This window comes from Cervus canadensis, chromosome 12 (assembly GCF_019320065.1).
Source record: "Cervus canadensis isolate Bull #8, Minnesota chromosome 12, ASM1932006v1, whole genome shotgun sequence".
In the NCBI taxonomy this organism is placed as follows: domain Eukaryota; kingdom Metazoa; phylum Chordata; class Mammalia; order Artiodactyla; family Cervidae; genus Cervus; species Cervus canadensis.
The window spans coordinates 9,907,586-9,928,968 of NC_057397.1; the positions used below are offsets into that span (position 1 = coordinate 9,907,586).

Here is a 21,383-nt window from a genome sequence, read left to right on the forward strand (position 1 = left end):
TGTGTTTTTTTTTATTAACACCAAAATGTGCAGAATCACATTTGAGGTGAGGTCTTATTAAGCATGACGTGGAGGACGCAGCTGGGAGGGTCCGAAGGCCTCGGGTCTCTCCCTGGGCAGAACCTCCACTTCCTGCGAGGGCTCTCCGTCAGCGACAGGCCCAGCCTGGTCTGCTCAGAACAGCTGCACACCAGGCCAGGCCAAACCAAACGTGTCAGCAAGCACATCGAGGACCAGAGATGCTCCGGCTCATCTGGCTCCCCAGAGGCCTTTTCCATTCGAACCAAAGTCTCTGCTGTCACCCCACCTGGGCGGTGGCTTTGGTGATGAGACCACGGGCCACCAGGGCGCAGGGGCTCAGTCAGGACTGTGGCCACACCCAACAGTCCCCAAAGAGCAATTAGGCTTTCCTATACTTAAAAAAAAAAACTAAAAAGAAATAGCACAAACACTAATTTAACAATACCAGCACCTATGGTGGGGGCAGGGGTGGCTTTCAAAGCATTTGGTGCCAAAATGAATCATTCCAGATCAGTTACTGTCTGGAGGTGAAAAAAAAAGATACAAGAAAGCTAAATGGGGAACCTTGGACAGATTTTTGCGGGGCTGGTGACAAAGGGGAAAGGATGCACAAGAGGGTGGAGTCTGGGTCTGCTGGGCACCTGCAGGGCAAGGACCACTTAGATGAGGGACTGAGGTGCAGAGGTCCCACGTCAGGGACACTGATACCCCTCAGAGCAGTGTGCCGGGGCTCAGGGGCCATCGCACGCCATCCTCTGCCCTCACAGGACAAGGCTCCACATCCAACCCCTTTCTGCAGCGTGGCTGCAGATGGACCTGGGAACACGTGTCTGTCAGGAACGCTTCGTGAGGCCAGGGCCTCCCATCATCCATTGGGCTGTTGTGCCACAAAGCCAGGGGTTCTCGCCCTTGCAGGGTGCCGGCCAGGGCCCTGCAGGAGTGGTGGCCACACCTGGTTCAGTTCTCACCAGGGTGGCCCCTCCCCTGCTGAAGGGATGGGGACCAGGGAAGGGGCCCGGAGGGAGGGAAGGAGGGACGTGCTGGGGAAAGGGCAGGAAGTGAGCCCTAAGACTGCAGGTGCAGAAACAGGCCCTGAGAGACGGAGGCCTAGAGAGGAGGGGGCTGCCAGGCAGTGGACAGGGGCAGCACAGCCAGGCCATGAGCAGAGGGGACCCCTGAGACACGGAAGCCCTGAGACACATGGACCCCAGAGTATGGGGGCCTAAGGCACAGAGAGATGGGGGAAACAGATGCCTAAGAAGGGGGAGGCTGAAGCTCCAGAGGCGGAGGTGTGAAGGGCCAGAGCTGGGGTGGTAAGGCAGTGGGCAGCTGGGGCTGAAGCTCTAAGGGAGGAGAGACCCAGGGGCATGAGGCCGGCAGGGCCGCTGGCTGAGCCTCAGGTGGAGCGGAGCTCTGGCTGGCTCAGCCGGTTCCCTGGGCTTTGGCTGAGGGCCAAGAGTTCTGCCCAACGGTGATGCAGGCACCTTGGCCTGGGCTGGAAGGCCAGGTGACTCACTTCTTGCTTTTGAATGTACCCAGGATCTTGGGCATGAACTTGCCCACCTTGCTGTCCCTGGCATCCTCCTCGGCAGGGCCCTCCGCTGCCCCGGGAGCCCCTGGCTCCTCCTTTTTGCAGAAGACCTCGAAACGGCTGTAGACACGCTTCTCTTTGCGCATGCTCTCCATGCGGCGCAGGAGCCGGTCGCGTTCCTCCACACTGGCAGGCAGTGTGCGGCTCAGCCGGCCTTGGGTCCCCAGGCTGTCCGAGCGGAAGATGGCCGAGCACTTGTCCTTGTCGGACATGTCAGGGGCCAAGCCGCCGGCCGCTGGCGAGTGACCCAGCTCTGGGCTGCTGTGGGCCGGGGTCGGGCCTGGGGCAGGGACTCCGCGATGCTTCTGGCCATGGGCGCTGATCTGCTCCAGAATGGCTTTTGTGTCGTCCCGCAGGTTGCTGCTGTACAAGGCATTGGCTGTGGCTGACGACACGCGAGCCCACGGGCCCCGATCCTCTGCAGCCACCTCGGTGCTGTCAACCCGGCCTAGGGACGGCCGCTGGGGGCTCTCAGGCTGCCCGTTCTCCTGCGGCATCGGAAAGCTGCCCTCATCCTCTGCCCGCCGCTCACCCTTGGGGCTCAGCAGCTGCCGCAGTCTCACGGAGCCTTTGCGCAGGACCTCCATGGGGCCGCCAACTGCCTCCTCTGTGGGCCCTGCCTTCGGAGACTCCCCGGAGAAGGGAAGGGTGAGGCTGCCCCTGCGCTCAGGCACAGGGGGCACCGGGCTGCCCCTGCGCTCTGGAACAGGAGGCACCGGGCTGCCCCTGCGCTCAGGGTAGACAGAAGTGGGGCTCCCCTTCTGCTCAGTAAATCCAGCTGTGGGGCTGCCTTTGCGGGCAGGAAACCCAGGAGTGGGACTCCCCTTGCGCTCTGGGTAGGCTGAGGTGGGGCTCCCTTTTGGCTCAGACTGGTGGCCCCCAGGCCCCTCTGGTGGGGGGCTGTCCCGCCCTTGCGGGGAGGTGGAGTGGCCCTGGGTGGACAGGAAGCGGGAGGGCAGCCGGTCCGTGCCACTGCTGCCCCGGCCCAGCGTGTCCAGCAGCTGGGTGGCGGTGAGAGTGGCAGCTCCGGGTTGTCGCTCCGCCTCCTGATGCAGCTGCTGTGCAAAGGACTCGCGCAGGTCCAGCAGGCAGCTCTCCAGGCTGCGGTGTTCAGTGCCACCGCCGCCGCCAGGCGCAGACACCTCCTCCCTCCATGCCTGGGACACGACAGCCTTGCTGTGGCTTGCGACTGTGACCGCTGTCCCCACGCCGCCAGGGTCTCGAGAGGGGCCCTTGTACTTCTCTAGGAGCTCGGCCACCTTGGTGGAGGCAGCGGAGCGCACGGCTTCACCACCGGCCCCCAGCATTTCGCTGAGCGTCTGCTCCTTGTGCAGCAGCTGCGCCTTCTCCGTGGAGGCCCCCGCAGCCCCGCCCGCGCCCTCGCCCTGTGAAGAGCTGAAGATGAGCGAGGAGCGCAGCCGGGAGCTGCGCTGGATCAGCGGGTTCAGGCGTGAGCGGAAAGAGTCCTGCTTGGCCAGGCCTGCCTCCTCCTGGCCCTCGCGCTCCGGGCAGTCGCCGCCACCGCTGCCCGAGCCCGGCACTGGGCCCTTGCCTGGGAAGGGCGCAGGCACACGGAAGGCCGAGGGAAGCAGGTCCCCAGCGGTCGCCCGACCCCCAGAAACCAGCACGTCATCGTCATAGGCCTCGGCCTCCATGGGTGTGGGCAGGCCCTCGTCTCCAGCGTCCTCGCTGTGACAGCCACTCAGGTAAGAGGCAAGGCGCCAGTGCCGCAGTCCGGCCCGCCCCTCGGGCCCACCCCTGCGCTCCGGCTCGGGCTGGGGCGCCGTCTCAGGGCCTAACCTTGTCACTGCTTGGCAAGGGAAGCGCTGGCCCAGGTTGGGACGAGGGGCCCCGCCGGGTTCCAGACCGCGGGGCCCAGGCCCGAAGGCGGGGTCTGAGCCATGGCGCACCTCCCGCGAGGCACTGGATGGCACGTAGTCCAGCCGCTGGTGTCCGTCCAGGCCGAGCTCCGGAAATCGTGGCCCGGCGCCCAGTGTGAATTCGTCGTGGTCGGGGAAGCCAGGACGGCTGGCACGAAGCTTCTCGAACAGGCCTTGTGGGCGCGCCGGAGCAAGCTGCGGGTCCCACTGGTAGTGCTGTTGGTAGAGCTGGTCGCGGTGGAAGTGGCTGGTCTGGAAGCGGAGGTCATCGCCGTGGCTGAGGAACGTCTGCCGTGATACCTGCCGTGCGGCAGCCAGGTTCTCCACGGCGCCCGCACCGTCAGCGGCCGCATAGCTGTACCTCTTAAAGGCGTCCATCTCTAGGTGCCGCGCCTGAAAGAAGCCCCGCGGACCCGAGAGCTCCCCACCTGGCCCGGCCTCTGCATCCAGCCTACGTGATAGCGGCCGCAGCCCCGCGTGCGGCTCCAGGGCGCCCCCGGGCATCCGTGAAGACTCCTCTCGGCGAAAGGCCGACAGAAAGTGGCGGTCGGGGTCAAGGAAGGAGGGGAAGCCCAGGCCTTCTTCCCGAGGTGGTGGGAACAGGAGGTGGGCGCGTTTGGGGAAGGAGAAGGGGGTGGGAGCCCCGGGCATCTGGCCGCCCATGAGCGGCCCAGCCCCTGCGTATGGAGCCAGGGCATAGGCGTCCATGCGGGCCAGTGCCCCGGCCGAGGGTACCAGCGGCTCGGATTGTGCGAAGAGAATGCGGAATTCCTCATCGAAGCTGGAGACCAGCTCGCCCTGGAACACGTGTGCCAGACTCCGGTGGATCTTCTCGAAGGACCACATAAAGCTGGGAGGGGGGTGGGGCCAGTCAGAGGGCGGGGCAAGACAGGGGGAGGGGCCAGAGTTGGGGAAGGGGCGGGGCCGGGTGGGGAAGGGGCGGGGCCAAGCCTATGAGGGTTAGGGCGCTACAGGAGGGCTTCTGGAAAGGAGGCCCTCGAATGGGGAGGCAAGGGGCTAGGCGCACCTGTAGCTCCCACTCATCACCACGGCACAATCCACCAAGAGGAACTTCTCCTTTACGTGGCCCTTGAAGGACTTCCCAGTGCGGCAGTAGTAGGTGGGGCCGGCCACAGTGCGCACGCGCAGGAACTGGGGCGGGAGAGGTGTTAGGGCTCTGCAGAGGGGCCTCACTGCGCCCCTCCCGGTCATCCCCTCCCGCCCTCCGGCCACTCACGTCCACATGGTGCAGGTTGACCCGGCACTTGTCCGCCATGTCCAGGAAGTGCTGTGCGTTCATCTCGTCTAGGAGGATGTAGACTGGGACGCGGCGCGCAGCGGCCTCCAACACTTCACTGAGAAGGTCCACATCGGTGAACATGTCCATCACCACAGCCACCACCTGCAGAGGGTGAAGCAGGGACAGAGGCCCGAACCCTCAGCTGTCCCCACAATTCTCTAGCCATACCTTCATGCCCTCCCCACCCCCTGGGCGCAGGGGCAGGTTATTGCTGAATGCCCACAACAGCTACTAGCCCATCGCAGGGGAGTGGGGTCCTGTCATAGAACAGGGGTCAGAAGGGGCCCATCATTAGAGATGTGGGGTTACTGGTGGCCCATGATGGAGCCCTAGGCAGGCACATGGCCTGCAGCCTATTAAGGGAGGGCTGTCCTTCAGCTCAGGGTGGGTGTTCAGCTCAGGGCAGAGCCCTGGATGGGGGAGGGGGCAAGGCAAAGCCCCAGGCTCCATTCCTGCCCCTGGGAAGGAGTTGCCATCTGGGGAGGAGGGGTGAAGGGGCAGAGGGCAGAGACGGGTCTTTACATCTGAGCTGCTGCCATAAGTCTGTGGTTTAACAGGCTCCATTTGCTATTTGCCAACTGCTTGGTGTTGGAGGCAAGTCAAGGGCAGGACTAGAGAATTCTCTGAGCATTAAGTCCAGGCAAGGAGGGGCCTCAACCATCAGAGCCCCTGAGCTTCTGGGCACCAGCCATGACCCTGGGTAGGCAAACCTGTGCAGTCTGCAGCTTGTGATAACCAAACCATTGATGACCCTGGAAGAAGTCTGCCAGGGAGCCCTCATTACAGCTTGAGGGCTGGAGAGGCTTGGCCAGCCAATCCTGGCCCCACACTTGCCCCCTAAACTGGCATGCATTTCCCCTTCACCCTCATACTCCTACTCATGCTTCAAGGTCCATTGCAGGCTGCCCCTCCCCACTGCCCACTGAGCCTGTGACAGCATACCTGCTGGGCGGAGCGGATCATCCTTCGAGCCTCATCCTTGATGCTGGGGCTGTCAGGTGGCGGCGGCTGAACCAGTGTGGTGACCTCAGTGCCCTGGAAGCCAAAGGTCAGGGGCCAGCCTAGGTCAAGTTCAGGAACTGCCTGGTCGGAGTTCACAGGCCAGTAAGTACCAGAGGAGCCATCGAAGTCCAAATTGGGGGGGCTGCCTTCGGGGGGCTCAGGGGCGACATGCTGCGGGGGTCGCAGGTGGCGGCTCACGTGCTCCAGCTCCTCGGGGCACAGGAAGGCAGGCGCCCCCTCAGAAGCAAGGAAGTGGCTGTATGCCTCTGGCCCGCCCTCAGCCAGTGCATCCACGGCCAGGCGGTAGTACTCTTTGTAGTGCGGGGGCAGGTACCCGGGCGCCAGTGGGTTGTCCCCCTGGGAGGAGCTCTGGGAGCGACGGGCCATGTTGGGGCCAGGGACCTGGGGGAAGGGCAGGGAGACACATTACAGGGGGAGGGGCTCTGGGTCCACCCCACACACACTTGTGGACATATCATAGCAGCGGCTGTCAGTGACCCTGGGTGGGCTGTGGAGGTCAGGTCGCGCCTGGAGGTTTTCCAGGGCACTCCCAGACCCTGGCGTGCCCCTTAGTTGGGGGAACATCAGAACACAAGCCCGTTGTCTCTTGTGGCTCTGGCAGTGGGGCTGGCCCTCCTCTCACCAGGGGCCAGGAGGCACCCTGGGCCCCGGCTTCCAGGTAGGGGTTCCAGCTCCACATGGGCCTGACTCAGGGCTACTTTATGGCCTCTGTGGCCCAAGGCACTTCTGCATTGTGACTCCTTCCTCCATTAAAAAAAATATGACAGTTGTTATAAAGAAAATATAAATATAATACAGACTATATTAATATATTTACTTTTTTCTTCTGATTTTATGACAATGCATTTTGTGGCCCCTGGCACTGTGCATGCTGGACAAGTTGGGGCACTGCCTGCGTCTCTGCCCCCTAGAGCTGGGGGACCCTGGACTGCTCTCTGTGCCTCTATGGCCTGTTCCCTCCACTGTACAATGCAGCTGTCTCAGCCAGAAAGAATGCAATTTTATGATTTGCAGCAACATAGATGGACTTGAAGGGCATTATGCTAAGTGAAATAAGTCAGAGAAAAACATACTGTATGATATATATGTGGAATCTAAAAAAAAATACAACTAGTGAATATAACAAAGAAACAGACTCACACATATAGAGAACAAACCAGTGGTTACTAGTGTATGTGGGGGAGCGGGAGGTACAAAGTACTGAGTGTTAAGACAGGCTCAAGGATATACTGGACAACATGGGAATATAGCCAATATTTTGTAGTAACTGTAAATGGAGTATTCCCTTTACAAATTTAATTAAAAACTTTTTTTTTTAATTAAAAACTTTTTTGAATGAAGCTGTCAGGGTTGACCTGATAGCACACTTGGCCCAAGGTGACCTCAGTGCACAGAGCCTGTCACCCCATCCACAGACCCTGGCCACTCCCCCACCTGTGCTACAGGGTCTCACACTCGGCCCCACAACCCACTTGCTGACCTCGGAGCCCTCTGCCCCTGTCCACCATACCATCTTAGACACCTCCCTAGGCTGCACTCCTGGAAAACCCCTCCCCCTCCCCGAGGCCTGAATTTCACATCCTGGCAGGAGCTTAGGGGGCCTGTCCCTGCCAAGCCCAGCCCGTGGGGCAGCAGTAACCTTCCAAGTTCCTGGTCACTGCCCACTTGTCCTCAGCTCCAGGTGAGCCTCTCCGCCTTCACTGCTCCCCCAACTTCACACTATCAGCCAGGCCCACTGGCTCCACTCCAGCCCACCTGTCTCCAAAGGGTCTGCATGGGAGCCTGGCCTGGGGGAATATAGGTCCTGGAAGGCCAGGTGGGGGTCTTTATTTGGCTCCTAGGACCCGTCTCCCTAGGACCCCTGAAATACCTGGTTGCTCATATCTCCCTAATCTGGAAGGAGGGTCACAGGAAGCTGATCCTGTCTGGCTCGTGACTTCCTGAATGTGGGCCGACAGGCAGAGTGCCCCCAGCCCCTGTAGGTGCAGCTGGACAGCGCTGACTGGACGGGGTCAGTGGCCCGCTGGAGACAGTTGGGAGGGTTGGGATGACTTGGGGCATCTTTCCTGTCTGCCCTCCTAGGAGAAGTGACGTAGAGGTGGGGGTGGGGGACGCCCCCGTGTGTATTCAGTCACACCCAGTGGAGAGGCTACTTGGTCTGATTGAGGAAAACCTGCTGTGCCTTAGAGGGGGCACCGCCCGCAGGCGTATCTGGGTACACATGGGGTGGCCATGTGTCCTCACTGTACCAGGACCACACACGAGGGTATGTGGTCAGGGTCCTGTTTGCACCAGGGAACTGACCCTGTATGTGACCACAGGGTGTGTGTTATCTTGAACTGTATCTGACTGGGGAGGGGCCGCTCTCCAGATGACAACCCTTGAGGGTGCCACTTCCCATGTCGGGGAGACATACTGGAAGGGACCTCCTTCCCTCCTACTTTACTGGGGAAGGGAATCAACACCAAGTGTCCAGGCTGCATGCAGAGGGGGTGCGGATCCGAGGGTGGGGAAGGGGCCCTGTCCCGGGGGAGTGTGCAGGGGGCCCTGCCCAGCCGCACGAAGCCACACGCGGGCCCCTGACCACCTCAGGCCTCTGCCTGTCTCCTTTCACAGGTCCCCATGCCCCTGACCTGTGGACCCGGCAGTGGCCACTCCCAGCTATGGGAACCCCAACAGCCGCCTCTCCACATCTGCCTACCAACGCCGGCCTGAAGGGAGGGAAGGGCGCTTATCCCACCCCAGCTGATGACTCAGCAGGAATCCTCTTGGCTGCTGACCTCTGACCTGAGACAGAGCCGACAAAGCCTCCAGGCAGGGCCCTAAGGGCTCTAGTGGGCTCCTGAACCAGGGACCTCCAGTGGAAGTCTTTCCTGCAGGCAGGCCTGGGGTTTTATCCGGAGAGAGGGATCTGGGGCACAAGGTGGGCTGGCCCTGAGCCAGGCAGGCAGAGGCTTTAGGCCGCAGGAGGACGGGGCTGGGATTCCCACAGAGGAAGTGGGTGAGCCGCAGCTTTCCAGTGCACACTGCAGGGCCAAAGCGGGTGACTGAACCCCGGGAAGTTAAGCTGCCTGGGCCAAGAGTCCTGTCCATCCACCCAGTCCAGGGACTTGGGCGCCAGGGAATCCTGCGCCCCACGGAGGGAACCAGACAGAGCTCCGGCCACGCGGGCCACCCTCAGTCCACGGCGGCCTAGAAGGGCCCCCCCAGGAAGGGTCTAGGCCAAGCCCAGCACGCTCTCCAGACTCCAGCTAGGCCGCGAGGATAGGAGCAAGGCGGGCCGGCCTGGGCTGGCTCGATCTGGGCCCGGGTCCCCTTCCCACTCGCTTCTCTCGGGCCGGCGTCGAGCGAGGGCGCCCGAGGCGCCCCCTCGGCCCCAGCTCCGGCAGACCCGGCCCGACCCCCTCGCGCGCGGCTCCCACTGCCTCTCTCTGGGTCACGCTGACGCAGCCAGGTGCGGACGGGCTGGCCGCCCAGGTGAGGCTGCGCCGGGGGGGCCGCCGACGGTGCCGACCCCGCCCCACCCCGCCGCGGCCTCCCCTTCCGCGCGCCCCGCCCGGCCGGAGCCCGGGGAGGGGGCCCTACCTGGCCAGGTGCGCGGGGTCTCGGGACAAGGGCAGCAGGAGCCGACCGCCGCCCAGCGGCCTCGCGGTCCGGTCGGTCCGGCAGCCACTCCCTACCGCGGCCCGCCCGCCGCGCGGCCTGATTCACGCGCCCGCCCCCGCCCCGCCCGCCGCCCCTGCCGCCTGCCTGCCCGGGCAGCACCTGGGGGCGGGGCGGCCCCACCCGCGGCGCGCCCGCATTCCTCCGCCGCCCGCCCGTCGCCGCCGCTCCCGGGACCCCCGCCCGCGCCCCGGTGCCCCCGGACCCCCGCCGAGCCCCCCCCGGCGGCGCGGACCGGGACCCCGGCCTGGGATCCCGGGAGACCGCTGGGCCCGGACTGCCGGGGCCCCGCGTCCCCAGGCTCCCATCGGTTCGCCGAAGGCTCGAGGGCCCTAAGCCTGACCCTTGACCCTCGCCCCGGAAGTCGGGGTGACTCGGAAGTTCCGGCTAGTCGCTAGGAAACGGGCCAGCCCGACGCGGGGGGCGGTGCTTCTGGCCTTGCCTACGAGTTGGGGGAGGCAGGTGAAGCAGGTGAGACCTTGAGGGCGGCGCCGAGCCTTGGGCGGGGCAGGGCCTGGGGGCCTGTGAGCGCAGAGTGCCCCCCACCACACCGGGACTGCCCCAGCCCCGCACACTCCGACGCCCACAGGTGTCCGGGACCCTACAGACAAGAGGGGTCCCCCACACGCATAGAAGACCCACTGCACACCGGGACACTTCCCCACTCCAGTCCTCTCCCCCCACTGGCACACCCACACACGTAGCACACACCTGTGGACAGGGACTGTACAGGCACATAGGGACCTGCACACACAAGGGACTCCACACACACACTGACCCCCACTTACATGGGAGCCCCGTGCCCAATGCACACAGAAACCCAGGTCCACACAGGACTCTACAAGCGCATGAGGCCTGCACCTGCTGTACTCAGGTGCACGCCCGTGTCCACACATACAGCACGCTCTGCGTGCACAGACTCCGCATGCAAGCAGGGCCATCCCCTACAGAACCCTGCAACATACAGGCGCCTACGTGAGCACCCAGAGTTCCTCAGAAACTGGGGGCCCTGCAAATCCCTGAGCCCCACACACTCCTGCCACACTTGTGTGCATGTACACATACACACTCACACTCCCTTCCTTAGCTGCCCCAACCCCCCAGCCTCCCCACAAACACTCCAGATTCCTACTCAGAACCCCAGTTCCCCATCAGACCCTCTCTGAGGGGCCCTTACACAACACAGGCCCAGCCCAGCCCTCGACCATCTGCCCAAGCCCAGGACAGAACCAGCCCCTGCCCTCCCACCTCAAGCTCTGTCCCTCCCTCACCAGAGTGCCCATCAGTCTCTTTCAGCCAGTCTCCGGTCACCTCCCAACTTTCAGGGTCACTCCCATTTGCATTCGCTCCTTCCCCAAACTCTTAGTGACATCCATGGTGGGAACACAGGTGTGCGCTCAGGCAGCAGTGCTGTGGGGGAGGGGGGGCAACACAGCCTGGGGCAGGGGAGGGCCCCCCTGCCAGGGAAATGAATCTGGGGGTCAGCCGAGTGGGCCAGGGAGAAGGGTGTTGCTCCCGGGCCCCGACAACACCTCCTGCCAAGGCCAAGATGAGAGAGGGGTGGGGTGTGGGGGGAGAGCTGGGGGCAGTGGGGGCACAGAGGCTTCTGCAAGGCCAGGTCGGCTCAGGCTGATGTTTAGGATGAAGCTGGCTCAGCCCAGTGATCTGAAGCCTGGAGATGGGTACCCGACATCAATCCTGGGGTATGGATGGGTGAGCCAGGCTGAGGGGGCAGGGACGTGAGGACAAGGGGGACAAGCTGTGGCCAGATGTTCTTGCCAAGCATTCCCACCCAAGCTACTGGGCCCGTACACGCCAAGAACCAGGGGCAGGAGGGTGGGCAAGGAAGCCGGCAGGAAGCTGCGTTGGGGGGTGATCCTGTGTTCCCCAGTTCGGCACCTGCTGTCTGTTCCCGCAGGTCCGTGTGATGCTGTCCCCACTGCCTCTGCCAGTCTGAGCACACCCTCCTGACCTTCCCCCTCACCCAGGAGAATGAGCAGTAAGAAGGGGGGAACCAGAGCTGCGCCAGGGAAGTCCTTCCCCAGAGCCAAGCCACGGGCCCCTGCCGGTGAGTGTGACCCCTCTGACTTCCAGCCTGGCTCAGACTCTGACTTGTGACACCTGCTGTGCAGCCGCCCAGGAAGACCCTTCCCTGAGACAGAGGAGTCAGAGTGCAGATGTCCCTTCCAGACTCTCACCCTGGGACTGTACCCCTGGGGTTGGGGTCCTGAGGACAGTGTTCAGAGCATAACTTTAGGACACATGGAGACAGGCGGCCTGTGGGGACTGAATATAGGTTCTGAAACAGCAGGGCTTGAACCCACGTTGGGGACTCTCAGGCAGCCCGCAGTCCGCTCTGACCCTCTGCGCCACCGAGGCCATGCTGTGTGCTTTTCCTTGTCTGCTGCTCCCTCAGGCCATGCTCTCTTTAGCCACTTCGAGGCTGAAAGGTGACAGCTTGCCCTTGGCTCAGTCCCGCCGCGGGCTAGGAAGTGTATCTCCTCCCATGTCCACCCTGACCCGCAGTCGCTCTTCTCTGAGTCCCATTGCTTCTGTCACAGCACTCATCTGAGTTCTTTGCTAGGCTGCCAACACCTTCTAGGCTGCGGCTAGGGGTCCTCCCAGCACACAGGCCTGTACTGGGGTCTGTGCTCGGTAGGGGAGCCCCACACTCTGTTCCCTGGCTGCAGGCCCCCTGCTTGAGCGGGCCTGGACCCCAGAGGCCTCCCAGATCCCCAGACCTAGCGGGATGGTGGTGCCCACTCTTCCACGCCAAGCTGGGTTAGACCCTAGCTCCCCAAAATAGCCCCAGCCGCGTCTGAGGCGGCAGCACTCCTGGAATGAGGATGATGGCTCAGGTGGCTTCCGCCATCTCATCTCAAGCCCTGGGAACAGGCTCTGCAATAAACAGCAGGCCGGGCAGGCGGCCAGGAAGCTGTGTCGGGTGGGGGAGGGGTGCTGGTCCTGCCTGCTGACTGTCCACCTGGGCTCGGGACCCGGCCCTCACCCCACATGTCCCAAACACTGTGCTGGACAGTTCCTGCCCCAGCCCACCTGGCCAGGATGCCTGGGTGCTCTGCAGAGACACCTCTGCCTCAGTTTCCCTGAACAGCCCCCTCCTGGGCTCCCTCTGCCTTCTACCATCGGGCCAGCCCAAGAGGGCTGAGTAGTCCTTGCACTGCCCCGTGCGGTGGGCACCAGCCTCACTTTGGCCCACAGATGTGCCGTGGGTTGTTGCCACGGTCACCACACCCCTGGGATGGTCAGCCTCCTCCACCCTGGTCCCCTCCAGGCCTTACCGGGTCTTGGGTCTGCAGCGCCTCAAGGCCCTCGCTGTGGAGCTGCTCCAAGGCCAGGGCTAGCTCCAGCCCCTCCACGCGCACCCAGGCCTGCTGCTCCTGGAGCTGCTGCAGCCACAGCTGCTCCTCTTGCCACAGCCGCATGTGCAGCTGGGCCTGCCGACGCCGGTCCTCCAGCAGCAGCTGCTCCTGGGCCAGGCACAGCTCGACCTCGTGGAGCCTCAGCAGCTCTGGGCCCAGGCCTGGCGCCAGGCCGCCCACCCTGTAGCCCTCCATGTCCACAGCGGGCACCAGCACCAGCTCGGACCCCAAGGCAGCGGCCTGCTCCGGCCTCTTGGCTCCCTGTGGCCGCTCTGGTCTGGCCACCTTGGGGTGCCCCTGGGGAGCCAGCTTGCTGCTGGTCACGTGCCCCACAGGGGCCACCCCCGCTTCGTCCCCTAGGCACCCTGGGGCGGGGGGCGGGGGCCTGGCCTCAGGGCCCTGCTGCCCCGTGGCCTTCTGTGCCCTGCCCGCCCTCCTGGGCCGGGGTTTGCGAGCTCGACTTCGTTTGCCAGACATGCCCCCGATCTGGCGCCTGTTTTACCAGGTGTCTGCTCCTCGGGGGGCCCGGCTCATCAGCTGGCCGGCCTCAGTCAGGCGGGCCCAGGGGGCTCCCCTGAGAGGCCACGTGGGCCCTCTGCTCCTGCGGCCCCTCGTGTCTGCCCTTCCCCTGGGCTGGCACCCCGGCTGAGGTGCTGGCCCGGGCTCTGTTTGTGGGCCTTAGAGACCCACTCCGCGGGCTGGGCTGCGCCAGAGAGTTTATAGGGACTTGACGGCGCGGTGGCTCACCCGGCGTGAGGCTGACTAACACGCTGACACGGCACAGGGCTGCTGGGGCACAGGCCTCTTCGGCCAGACTGGGAGGGAGACTGAGAGAAACCGGAGGAGGCGACTCGGCAGCCAGACTGCGGGCTGGGTGTTGGGACGCGTCTGGACCTGCCCTGGGCGGGCACCCGTGCCCCCCACCCCGTCCCAGCCCGTCCTCCCTGCTCCCAGGGAGCTCCAGCTGCAGCCCACAGGCCTCGGAGCCGCGTCCCGGGCCGCGCCGACCATCCAGGCAGGGTGCTCACAGGTTGCTCTAACCCAACTGCCACAGGAGCCCCTGGCCCCAGCCCCCAGCCAGCATGCCTGGAGAAGCCCACCTGGCGGGCGGGGGGAGCTGCGGGAGGGCGAGGGGGCGTTCTTTGCAGTTGATGGACCCACTGACCCCTCCGGGGGAGACTCCCAGTGGGGGCCAGGGGTGCCGGGGACTGGTGGAAGAGGCTGGAAGGTGGAAGGCCCAGATAGCATTTAGTGGACTGACATGGGGCAGTAAGGAAGAGGCCGGCCTGCTCTGAGCTGGGGCAGGGCTCTTGAGGACGTCCTGATTGGGGGTCCGGCGGTTCTGCCCACAGGGGCCAGCCTTTGGATCCCTGGGGGAGGCGCGCAGGGCCAGCCTGCCTGGCGGCGTCCCCCCGCCCGCTTCCTGGTGGGAGGGGGCCCCACGCACGGCTCCTCCCCGTCATTTCCCCAGCCCGGGGCCGCTGACTCACACCCACGCCCAGGGCCCCATCCCAACCGGCTCCGTCACACTGGCTGGACTGGTTTGCCTGGCCCAGCCCCGCCGGCTGCACCCCTCTCGCTCAGCCCTTGCCCCAGAGGCCTCTCGGGTAGGTAGACGGAGGCACAGAGCGGGAGTAGCGTCGGGGCACGGGAAGTGGCACCGGCGGGGGCAGTGTTAGGGGTGGGGTGGGGCGGGCGGCGAGTCCTGCGGCGGCCTGGCCACACCTGGGATCCGGGCCTGGAGCTCGGCCCACGTGCGGGCGGGCCTGCTTGCCGGCGCCCCCTTGCGGTCGCGGCCCGGCCCTGGTCTCCTCGCGAGGAGGCTGCGGGCGGCCGCTGCTGCCCCGCGGGGACGCGGCCGCCCTCCCGGGGCCGAGCTCGCCCCCACCCCCACCCCACTGACCGCCCCCCTCCCCCAGGGAAGCCCGGAGAGAGCCGCCGGCCGCAGAGGGAGACCGGCCCGCCGGCCACGGGGCGCGCGCCCCCCGAGCGCCCGGAGGCTCCTGCAGGTGAGAAGCCATGCTCCCCGGTGCGCTCTCGGGCCGGGGGCTGGACACCTTGCCATGCCCGTGTGTGCACGCCCCGCGAACGCGTGTGCTGGGGCGGGCCTGCGGGGCCCCTCTCCCGTACGCCCGCAGCTTCAGCGGGACCCCCTCCGCATTGGCAGAGCGTCCCCAGGGTCGGGGTGGGGGCCCTCAGTCCCAGGCCTCGTCTTCTCAGAGCGCTCAGCCTCAGTTGTGGTCTCTTGGCAGGCACCTCCAGAGCAGAATCTCTAGGAAAAGTTTCCTCCTGAGGCCCAGACCCGCATTCAGGAGTACCCAACCCCCTGGGTGTCGTCAATCTCTGCGGCACTTAGAAGCTGCACACCGTGGAGGCCCTCGCCTCGCGTGTCTGCTGTCTGTCTCTGCTCCCTGGCGAGCCTGTGTCCGCGCCTCTGCCTGCGGCTGGTTCTGTGCCCCCACATACCCCCGTCCCCCCGCCAGCTGACTCTGGCCCCTCCATTTCCCTCCATGTCGTGGCCACCAGCAGCCAGTCTCTCCTGCAAGTGTGGTCCTCCCCAGGTGGCTCTGGCCTCACCCCCAGATAGACTCCCAGCACTGCCAGTCACCTTGGTTTCCCCCCGGACCCCCAAAGGGCCAGGGTGAGGAGCCTGACCTTGTCCTCAGGACAGGGCCAGACCCCAGAAGGCTTGAAGAGTCCTGACTGTCCATTTTATAGAAGTTTTAATGCCCAACCTATGTATTGGAAGGCTGTCCAGTAGCAGGAGATTGGGGCTTGGAAAACGGCAGAAATGAGAGGAAGTGGAAGACACAGCCAGGCTGGGCCCCAGAGAGCCCTGTCCGGGTGTCACCACTGCTGTGTTCTCCCTGCCGCTCTGCCAAGGACTGTCCCCAGTTGTTTGTGTCCTGCTGTCACTTTCTCAAGATCCAGGCACCTGGTGAGAAGTCCAGTCTGCCCTTAGGTCCTGCTTCCGTTGTCAGGCACTGGAGGGACGGGTGTCTGCCCCCTCCTTGTGGGTTTCTGTAGTGGGAAGTGGGCTCCTACTGAATTTTCCTGAACAGAAACCAGCCTTACAAGGTCAGGGTCTCGAGCCTTCAACAGGTCAGTCCACCCTTGTCTGAGGCTGCACCCTGTGGACTTGAAGTAACATAAGACCTGCCGTTGCTTCGCCTCTTTCTGCAGGAGGTGGGTCCCCCACTCAGGCAGGGTGGGTGCCAGGACCACGGACGTGTTACTGGTCTGCAGGCACGGCCTCGTCCCGGAGGGCAGGCGCAGCTGCAGAGCCTAGACTTCAGCCTGGACAAACAGGGTCCCGTCACAGTGGAGGTGTCACGCAGGACTGCTCTGCTTGGTGCTGGGTGGCCAGAAGTGCATGCGCCCCCAACCCCTACCTTGTCCTGTGGCTGTGCTCACGTGTCTGGGAGCCTTGGCTCCCTGCAGTGGGTACCCTTCCAGTGTATTCACACTCTGGTACATTCCAAGAAGCACCCCTGCCCCAGAGAGGATCTGGCCTCCTATCACCACCCATGTTTCTGACAATCTGTCCAAATTATCAGCCTGAGTGCATGAGCTGATGTCACCTCGGTTATTCGGCAGGTTGGTAGCCAGTCTAGATCGGCCTTGACGAGAGGGGCTTATGCTGCCAGTCGGCCTGCACGCCTTCCCCAGGCCTGCTCACCATCATCGTTCCAGACTTGTTCACTTCAGGCTTCTGATGCACTGGCCAAGCCCTTTCCGTTGTCCTGGAGTTGTCTACTTGCACACCGCAGGCCACTCTCCCCGCCATGAACCGGGTACCCCTGGGAGATTCTCTCCTCTGCTGGGACCTCCCGAGAGGAGCTGTGAGGCGGCAGCGGGCAGTCTGAGGGGCGCCTCCATGCGGACTGAGCTCTGTGGATCGAGCTGGAGTCCCCTGTCCACCTCCAGGAACACCGTTGTGTGGCAGAGAGGAGTGCGTCGGGATGTGTTCCTTTCTGTTGTGAAGGACGGCTGTGTGTGCCCAGCACCGCAAGTCCCAGAGCTAGGACCCTGGCTCGGGGTGGGGACTCAGGCTGCTTGTCCTCTGGAGCCCTGGACACGGGTGGGATGCTATTCCCAGATACAGCACGTGCTGCACTGAAGTCCTGAGAGGCCTGCCAAGCTCTGGGCCTCTTGATGGAAGGAGGTCCGAGACGTAACAACTTTCCTCTTACCTGTAAGGTATCCTGGCAAAGGTATCCCAGATCTGCAAACCCTAAACTCTTCATTAGTGTGGTTTAGTTTCCCACCCTCTGGAGCTGCCTGGATCTGTGAGTTGTCGGGATGATGTGGGTTTCTGTGCTAGTTCTGTAGCTGCTGTAACAACAGCTAATGCACTGTTGTGCATTACTGCATTAGTGTTTAGTGTCTTAACACAGCACAAATTTACTGTCTTGCAGTTCTGTGGGTGAGAAGGCTGACCTGGGCCTCAGTGGACTAAAATCAAGGTGCTTCTTGCAGGCTCTAGAGGAGGATCTGTCCTCTGTCCTCCTGAGCTTCTGCAAGCACCCACATTCCTTGGCTCGTGGCTGCTCCCTCCCTGTCCAGAGTCAGCAGCCTCTTCCGAAGTCCCAGCTCCTCTGTGTCTTCTCCTGTGCCTACCCTGATGACCCTGGCTGGCTTCCTGTCTTCAGGTCAGCCGACAGCGGCCCTAGTTCTGCCTCCAGTCTTTACGGCCTTTGCCATGTAACACAGCATGTTCACAGACTCCCGGGAACAGGACAGAGGCATTATCAGGGGCTGCCATCCTGCCCGCCGAGAGTAACGTGGTCCTGAGGCAGGGCAGAGAGGGCCTGCTGCTTGGCGTGGACGGGAGGGCACCACAGGCCAGGCGCCACCATACGCCGGGTGCCCCAGGCTCAGGGCGGCCCTGACTGGCCCGTTGTCTGTATGTGTTTCCTTCATCCATCTTCTCCCTCCCTTCTTTGTTTTTTGCAGAGGCCAGACAGGTGAATTTAATGGAGATGTGATGGGAAGCACCACACCTGATTTCCTCAAGTATTTGGTTTTTTAATTTAGGTTTTATTCTTTTAGAGCAAAATTGAGGGGAAGGCACAGAGACTTCCCATAGACTCCCAGCCCACCACACATGCACAGCCTCTCCCGTTATCAACGTCCCCCACTCACACTGGTGACAACTGATGAGCCTCACTGACACACCACAGTTTACATTAGGATCCACTTTCGGTATTGTATATTCTGTGGGTTTGGACAAATGTTAATGACATGTAAACATCCTTGTGCCATCACACGGAGGATTTTCACTGCCCTAGAATTCCCCCGTGTTCTGTCTGTTTCTCACACCGTCTTCCATCCCTCACCACCACCAGTCTTGTTATTGTCCCCATAGTTTTGCCTTTTCCAGGACATCAGATACTTGGAATCATACGGTATTATAGCCTTCTCAAATTGTTTTTTTCCACTGAGTAATATGCATTTCAGTTCAGTTCAGTTCAGTTGCTCAGTCTTGTCCTACTCTTTGTGACCCCTTGGACTGCAGCACGTCAGGCCTCCCTGTCCATCACCAACTCCCGGAGTTTACCCAAACTCATGTCCATTGAGTTGGGGATTCCACCCAACCATCTCACCCTCTGTTGTCCCCTTCTCCTCCCGCCTTCAATCTTTACCAGCAATGGGGTCTTTTCACGAGTCAGTTCTTCTCATCAGGTGGCCAAAGTATTGGAGTTTCAGCTTCAGCCTCAGTCCTTCCAATGAATACTCAGGACTGATTTCCTTTAGGATGGACTGGTTGGATCTCCTTGCAGTCCAAGGACTCTCAAGAATCTTCTCCAACACCAGAGTTCAAAAGCATCAATTCTTTGGCGCTCAGCTTTCTTTATAGTCCAACTCTCACATCCATACGTGACTGCTGGGAAAACCACAGCTTTGACTAAATGGACTTTTGTTGGCAAAGTAATGTCTCTGGTTTTTAATATGCTGTCTAGGTTGGTCATAACTTTTCTTCCAAGGAGCAAGTGTCTTTTAATTTCATGGCTGCAGTCACCATCTGCAGTGATTTTAGAGCCCCCCCAAAATAAAGTCTGTCACTGTTTCCATTGTTTCCCCATCTGTTTGCCATGAAGTGATGGGACCAGATGCCATGATCTTAAGTTTTCTGAATGTTGAGTTTTAAGTCAACTTTTTCTTATGCCATTATCTTCATCACCTCCACCATAGTTTGGCCTCAGGTCAAATAACAGGGAGGGAACACAGCCCCGCCCATCAACAGAAAATTGGATTAAAGATTTACTGAGCATGGCCCCGCCCATCAGAACAAGACCCAGATTCCCCCTCAGTCTCTCCCATCAGGAAGCTTCCATAAGCCTCTTATCAATCTGATCACATGGACCACAATCTTGTCTAACTCAATGGAAACTATGAGCCATGCTGTGTAGGGCCAACCAAGACAGATGGGTCATGGTGGAGAGTCCTGACAAAACGTGGTGCACTGGAGAAGGGAATGGCAAACCACCTCAGTATTCTTGCCTTAAAAACCCCGTGAACAGTATGAGTATGCATTTAAGGTTCCTCCATAAGTGCATATTACTGAGTGAAGGAGCTGGGGTCCTCACTCCAGGACTTGCAGCGTCAGGCACACAGCAATTCTTCAGGACAGAAAGCACACCTGGCTGCACTCCTGTCTGCCGCGCGACGGCGTTCCTGGGGGTGGAGGGGGCTGCAGCCCTCCATCCACAGGGCTCAGTCCGCAGGGAGGCACCTCTTGTGTTTTTCTGTGTCTTGAGAGCTCACTTCCTTTTAGGGCTCCATTGTCTGGATGAACCACAGTTTATTTACCCACTCACCTGCTGAAGGACATCATGGTTGAGTCTAGGTTTTAGCAATTATAATAAATCTGCTGTAAACATCCGCGTGCAGGATTTGTTGTGAGCATAAGATTTCAATTCCTTTTGGTAAAAACCAGGGAGCACAGTTTTCAAATTATTAGAGTATGTTTAGTTTTATAAGAAACTGCCTAACTGTCTTCCAAGGCGGCTGCACCCTCCTGCGCTCCCACCAGCACTGACCTCGGGTTCCCCTGCCCCGAACCTTCGCCAGCGCCTGGTGTCAGAGTGTCTGCCTTCTGGCTCTAATAGGCGTGCAGAGGTATCTCACTCTTATTTTACTTTGCATTTCCTGCTGACAGGTGATGTGGAGCATCTTTCACATGTTTTCTGTGCCAACAGTATAGGTTCTTTGGTGAGGTGTCTGCTCAGCTCTTTGGCCCATTTTAATATCAGGTTGTTCTCTTACTGTTTGGTCTTAAGAGTTCTTTGTGTATTTCAGATTACAGTCCTTTATCAAATGTGTCTTTTGCAAATGTTTCTCCCAGACTGTGTTTAGTAAAGAAGAAAATTTTCATTTTAATGAAGTCCAGCTTATCAGTTGTTTCATTAATTTGTGCTTCTGATGTTGTACCTAAAAAGTCATTGCCAAACGCAAGGTTGTCTGGGTTTTCTCCTCTGTTACCTTCTATTCTAGAAGTTCTGTGGGGTTTTTCGTTTGTTTGGTTTGATTGTAAGACATATGGGATCTCAGTACCCTAACCCGGGATTGAACCCAGATTGCGTCAGTGAAAGCCCAGAATCCTAACCATTAGGCCACCAGGGAATGCTCCAGTTTTGTTTCACATTCAGGTCTGTGATCCATCTTGAGTTAATCTCCATGAAGGGTGTAAGATCCGTATCCAGATTCACTTTCTTGCGTGTGGACGTCCAAGTGTTGCAGCAACATCTTTTAAAGAGACCATCTTGGCTTCACCCATTGCCTCTGCCCCTTTGTCAAAGGTCAACTGACTATGTTTATAGGGGTCCCTTCACGTCTTTGGTGCTGGTATTAGTCTCTTCAGTTCCTCCAGGAAATTGTTCTATCTTGTTCACGGTCCTGGCGGGAAGGGGGTTTCTCAGGCTCCCCTCTGGCTCTTGCTACGGTAACAGCTCTGCTGGTGAAGAAGCCAGTGTGAGCATTCCGCCAGCAGCCAGGTGTCCCTGTCCCAGCTGGACCTGGGAATGGACTGGGGCACAGTGCCGCCTGCCCCTTGGCCTTCGCTCAAACAGGGCCATGATGATATTGCAATGTGCCCCCCCTCCCCCAGGCAGCAGTGTCAGTTCAGATATGTCTACAGGCCTCAGAAGGCCTCTATCCCCGTTTCCCCAGGGCGCCGTTGACCCTGACAGAGGCCACCAACTCCTCCGGGGCAGGCAAGGGAAGGCCAACCTGGAGAGAGCACGTGGAGAGGCTTTGCAGGGCCTCCACCAAGGGCATCTGGCATTCTCTCATAGCAGCTGTGAGTCTTTGGCCTTGACTTTTGTCTGGAAACTGGGTGAGAGACTGGTGGCTGATGTCAGATTTCGGGTGGATGGAGCCTGCCCTGCCTCTCGCCCCGGGGTCTCTGCGTCCTGACTGCCCCCCTGACTGCTGCCTATGGCGATAGCACCCTGGCCGCACAGCTCACTGCTGCTGCTCAGCCTCTTCTGTTCTGGGCTCCCATCTTCCACCGACCTGAGGAC

At 61.2% G+C, this 21,383-nt stretch overlaps 2 protein-coding genes across 11 annotated transcripts in view; one reads left to right on the top strand and one right to left on the bottom strand.

Annotated features, from left to right (window-relative positions):
* Positions 1-13,546, bottom strand: FAM83H (family with sequence similarity 83 member H). Of its 2 annotated transcripts, none has more exons than XM_043484240.1 (5): positions 12,778-13,546; positions 5,735-6,196; positions 4,730-4,894; positions 4,520-4,644; positions 1-4,342 (listed from the first exon to the last, which is right to left on the bottom strand). In XM_043484240.1, exons 1-5 carry the CDS (start codon positions 13,333-13,335, stop codon positions 1,534-1,536), a joined length of 4,119 nt encoding a protein of 1,372 aa, XP_043340175.1. In that variant the 5' UTR covers positions 13,336-13,546; the 3' UTR covers positions 1-1,533. The 2 variants fall into 2 exon arrangements, with proteins under 2 accessions (XP_043340175.1, XP_043340176.1); XM_043484241.1 differs by lacking the exon at positions 12,778-13,546 and adding an exon at positions 9,401-9,659.
* IQANK1 (IQ motif and ankyrin repeat containing 1) overlaps positions 9,815-21,383 on the top strand; it is a 22,481-nt gene continuing 10,912 nt past the window's right edge. For 3 of the 9 annotated variants that reach the window (XM_043484321.1, XM_043484323.1, XM_043484322.1), the window contains exons 1-3: positions 9,815-9,949; positions 11,397-11,546; positions 14,778-14,867. In XM_043484321.1, the coding sequence (XP_043340256.1) occupies positions 11,471-11,546; positions 14,778-14,867 (166 nt within the window). In that variant the 5' untranslated portion in view covers positions 9,815-9,949; positions 11,397-11,470. Of the gene's footprint in view, positions 9,950-11,396; positions 11,547-14,419; positions 14,466-14,739; positions 14,868-16,455; positions 17,073-21,383 lie in introns of those variants that run through there. The other 6 variants (XM_043484330.1, XM_043484329.1, XM_043484325.1 and 3 more) reach the window with 5 other exon arrangements.